The sequence below is a fragment of the Conger conger genome, chromosome 19 (genome assembly GCF_963514075.1).
Source record: "Conger conger chromosome 19, fConCon1.1, whole genome shotgun sequence".
Taxonomy (NCBI): Eukaryota; Metazoa; Chordata; class Actinopteri; order Anguilliformes; family Congridae; genus Conger; species Conger conger.
Genome location: NC_083778.1, coordinates 23105431 through 23110430, shown reverse-complemented (window position 1 = coordinate 23110430; position 5000 = coordinate 23105431). Strand labels below are relative to the sequence as shown.

The 5000-nt window shown below is 47.5% G+C and overlaps 1 protein-coding gene across 5 annotated transcripts in view; it reads left to right on the top strand.

Moving 5' to 3' along the window:
• large1 (LARGE xylosyl- and glucuronyltransferase 1) overlaps positions 1–5000 on the top strand; it is a 40157-nt gene that overhangs the window by 20686 nt on the left and 14471 nt on the right. For all 5 annotated transcript variants that reach the window (XM_061229419.1, XM_061229422.1, XM_061229421.1 and 2 more), the window contains 2 exons: positions 1602–1725; positions 2257–2428. In XM_061229419.1, coding sequence (XP_061085403.1) covers positions 1602–1725; positions 2257–2428 — 296 coding nt within the window. The remainder of the gene's footprint in view (positions 1–1601; positions 1726–2256; positions 2429–5000) is intronic.

The following is a 5000-nucleotide window of genomic DNA, read 5'->3' as shown; positions in this document are numbered from 1 at the left end:
GCCGGAATATTGGAATGACATTGGGATCATTATAGCTGGTATATTGGAATGACATTGGGATCATTATAGCTGGTATATTGGAATGACATTGGGATCAGTATAGCTGGAATATTGGAATGACATTGGGATCAGTATAGCTGGAATATTGGAATGACATTGGGATCAGTATAGCTGGAATATTGGAATGACATTGGGATCAGTATAGCTGGAATATTGGAATACCATTGGGGTCAGTATAGCTGGAATAGAGTTAGGAACAGGCCATTCAGCCCAGCATTACTGGCTGTCCTTCTGCTTAGTTTACCTAAAAGCTCAATGTAAATGATATTACATTATGTTAACTCAGATTATATTACTGTACATTAGATGAGATGACATTGCTTTAGATTACATTACACCATTTAGCAAATGCTCTTATCCAATCAGAGTTAATCTAAGCGCACAGGAGAACAGCAGGTGCTGGTCATATATACATATACTCACTGTACTGAGACCCGGAGGGGGGGTAGAGGTGGGTCCCCATTCTGTGTCAGAAGACGGCCAATAATCACGCTGGTCAGGCTGCACTGTGCTGTGATTGGCTGAAAGCCCTTCCCTGACTAATTCTGCTGTTGGTCTTCAGTGTGGGCGTTTATGAAACGGACTGGCAGCCGTCAGAATGAGCTGAGAGTGGCTTATTTCTGTTTCACAAGTTGTCTTCCCGGTTTTTGATGGCTTAAATTGCAGAGCCATCCAAATTGAATTAATGTTTTATCTGAAACATTCAGATTATTTCACATCACGGTAGGGCTGCTGGATTTGTATTCATTTTGACTGTTTAAAGTTGGACTGACAGGAGCAGGTCAGTCTAGAGCAAAAATACAGTTTATGTAAATTAAATTGCAGTGTATGTAAATTACTCCAGAAATAAAGTTAAAGTAAATGTGGTGTCCTTATTTGACTATACCGATGTTACTCGTGCTCACACACACACATATACACACATACACACACACACACACACACACACACTCACACACACATATACACACATATACACACACTCACACTCACACACACATATACACACACTCACTCACACACATATACACACACTCACACTCACACACACATATACACACACTCACACAGAGACACTCTCACACACGTGCACTCACACAGTCACCCACACACACACACACACACACATACACACACACACACACACACACACACACATACACACACACACACACACACTCACACACACACATACACACACACTCGCACACATCCACACACACACACTCACACACATAAGCGTGTGGCTGATTCAGACCCCTTCATCCTGGCCTTCAGAGACAGAGGCACCTGCTGATGGTGTTTGTGGACTCTCCAGGTGTGTGCAGAAGCTGCATGGGAATGTTTTGGTTAAAGCTGGGAATGTTTTGATTAAAGTGGGGAATGTTTCGGTTAAAGCTGGGAATGTTTCAGTTAAAGCTGGGAATGTTTTGGTTAAAGCTGGGAATATTTTGATTAAAGTGGGGAATGTTTCGGTTATAGCTGGGAATGTTTCAGTTAAAGCTGGGAATGTTTTGGTTAAAGCTGGGAATGTTCTCCAGGCGGAATCCGCTGCACTTCCACTTCATTACCGACTCCATCGCTGAGCACATCCTGGCCTCGCTCTTCCACACCTGGATGGTCCCGGCGGTCCAAGTCCACTTCTACGACGCCCACGAGCTGAAGGTGAGTCCTGGGGTCAGAACGTAGAGGTCCTGCTGTGTGTCTCTTCCGCCCATCAGCTCCGCCAGCTGATCTTGCTCATTAGTCCTGCCCCGTGGCTGACGGATCGGCTCATTAACTCACCCGGGCGGCTGGAGCAGAGTGCTGGGGCGGGCCCGCTCTGCTTATTGGCCGGAAAAAAGAGGAACACGGTGCATTATGGGAAGTTAGGCGAGTGTGCAGCTGTCTGCTCTCTCTCTGACACGCATGGGTGTGTTTTAATGATTAAGAAAGCTGCCTGCACAGATCAGCCTGGGGTTGTTGTGGGGTCACTGACCCGGCAGAGTTTACGTTACCATCCCCCTTTTACAGGTGCTCTTATCCAGAGTGACCTGCATGCGTGTCCGTAACGGAGCGGCAGAGTTATCACTGCCCTGACCAATCACTGGAGCCCTTGCATTAGTGCTGAGTGCCACAGGGGAGAGGCTTGGCTCACAGACAGTGGATGGGTCTCCGGGCGGGTCATGTGATGGCGGGTCATGTGACTCGTTGCAGTCGGAGGTGTCCTGGATCCCCAACAAGCACTACTCTGGGATCTACGGGCTGATGAAGCTGGTGCTGACCAAGACCCTCCCCCCGGACCTGCAGCGCGTCATCGTCCTGGACACCGACATCACCTTCGCCACCGACATCGCCGAGCTGTGGGCCGTCTTCCACAAGTTCAAAGGTAACCCCCCGACCCCCCCCAGCCCTCCCCGATTGGAGCTGGCAGCCCTGTGGGATGTGAGCCGGGGCACAGCCCCAGACCCTTAGCAGCCTTGAGCCGGACGATGTGTGGTTTGGGATTGTTTTGGGATTGCCCTGCTGTCTGTCCGGCTCTCCTCCTGCTGGTGCTGTAGCTTCCATTTCTGCACACTGGCTCCAGTTCCCCAACACCGGGCACGTGGGTAACCTTGCCTGGGCAGGGCTAATGATGGCTAAATAGGCTACATCACATTGATTTTGATAAGTAGAATCCCAGTATTAAGTCCTATAAGCTGAAAACACCTATATGCCTGAGACAATCAGCAGTATGGAGAAAGGGCTAAATTCTTATACTAATAATGACATGTTCGTTATGAGCTGTGAAGACTTTATGATTACCAAGGCAAATAAAATTGCACAAGTCTCTCGCCAAACTAAACGAGCACCATTCCACGTGCCCTCTGAGCCATGAACCATGAAGCCAGTTTATTATCCTGGTCCTGCTCGTATTCGGCTGAGGGGGATGTGGGACAGGCTGTTATTGAAGTGATACCAGCTGCCTTATGACACATACTGTATGTGAGTGTGTGTGTGTGTGCGATAACTGTGTGTATGTGCGTGTTTAACTCTGTGTGTGTGTGTGTGTGTGTGTGTGATAACTGTGTGTATGTGCGTGTTAACTCTGTGTGTGTGTGTGTGTGTGTGTGTGTGTGTGTGTGTGTGTGTGTGTGTGTGTGTGTGTGCGTGTAAAATGGTGGAGTGATATCATAGAGGTATAATATAAAGTAATGAGGGATGTTTAACATAACAGGCTGGTCTCCACACTTCCTATGTCTGTGCAGAATTTATCCCTGTGTGTGTTTCCTGTTGTCCAGAGAACAGCTGACTGCAGTGAGTGATGCCGTTACATTTACGTAGAGCGCACCATTACGAGCTGAATCTGAAGCTCCCACAGCACTGCAGGCAGAATTGGACATTCATTACGTGTTGTTGATGGCGTCGACATGGGCCTCTTTGTCCACGGTGACAGATGTGATGAAGCTCATTTCAGAGCAGTCCTGGTTTTTTTTTGTAAAGCTTTGCAACACATACGTATATGGAAATATGTCAATAATGCATTTTGAAACTTGAGAACATGTACTTTTCACCTCCGTGGTCTGTGTGAGGTTATGGAGCTTCTCTGTGGTCTGTGTGAGGTTATGGAGCTTCACTGTGGTCTGTGTGAGGTTATGGAGCTTCACTGTGGTGTGTGTGAGGTTATGGAGCTTCATTGTGGTGTGTGTGAGGTTATGGAGCTTCACTGTGGTGTGTGTGAGGTTATAGAGCTTCACTGTGGTCTGTGTGAGGTTATGGAGCTTCACTGTGGTGTGTGTGAGGTTATGGAGCTTCACTGTGGTCTGTGTGAGGTTATGGAGCTTCACTGTGGTGTGTGTGAGGTTATGGAGCTTCACTGTGGTCTGTGTGAGGTTATGGAGCTTCACTGTGGTCTGTGTGAGGTTATGAAGCTTCACTGTGGTCTGTGTGAGGTTATAGAGCTTCACTGTGGTCTGTGTGAGGCAGTTTATTCAGGCCGTTCACCCTCAGCAGGAAGGACCTTTGTACAGCACCCTGGGCCTGGGTGGAGTGAGACAGCACAGACTGTGTGATTGAGTGCTCGAGTGCTGAGAATTCCAGGGTAGGAAAGTGTTTTGTTAAAGCTTGTCGGTGTTCGATTTAGCTTTTTATGAAAAATAAGGATGCTGTTGTGTTTTAATAAAGCTGCAGTTTGCCTGATAAACCTGTAACCTTGCGAGAGTGGGATTTTAGATGAAAAAACTTAACTTGTTATTACGGCTCTGTACAAATAAGGTCTGGAAGACTCTCCTGGAAGTTTCTGCAGCAGTGCTGCAATTATGTGTGAGAAGTTTCCCTGTGTGGTATGTGTGTTTACGTTTTCTTGTGTGTGTATGTGTGTATGTATGTGTGTGTGTGCGTACGTTTCCTTGTGTGAGTGTGTGTGTGTGTATATGTGTGTGTGTATGTGTGTATGTGTGCATACGTTTCCTTGTGTGAGTGTATGTGTGTGTGTATGTGTGTATGTGTGCATACGTTTCCTTGTGTGAGTGTGTGAGTGTGTGTGTGTGAGTGTGTGAGTGTGAGTGTGAGTGTGAGTGTGAGTGTGAGTGTGAGTGTGAGTGTGAGTGTGTGAGTGTGTGAGTGTGTGAGAGTGTGAGAGTGTGAGAGAGTGTGTGAGTGAGAGTGTGTGTGTGTGTGTGTGTGTGTGTGTGTGTGTGTGTGTGTGTGTGTGTGTGTGTGTGTGTGTGTGTGTGTGAGTGTGTGTGAGTGTGTGAGTACGTTTCCTTTACTTGCCGAGCTTTGTGAGGTTTAATATTGTAGCTGCTGTTGGCTTGGTGGCGTTTCTCTTGTGGAGGTCCAGGTCTATGGAGACTGCAGACGTGATGTGAACAGTGATGCCGTGTTTGTGAAGGAGAGCTGATGGAGCTCTTGGCACGGTGTTATTACCTCACAGACGTATTGATCTGGGAGGTGATGTATGCGCTCAGCTGCGGGTGACC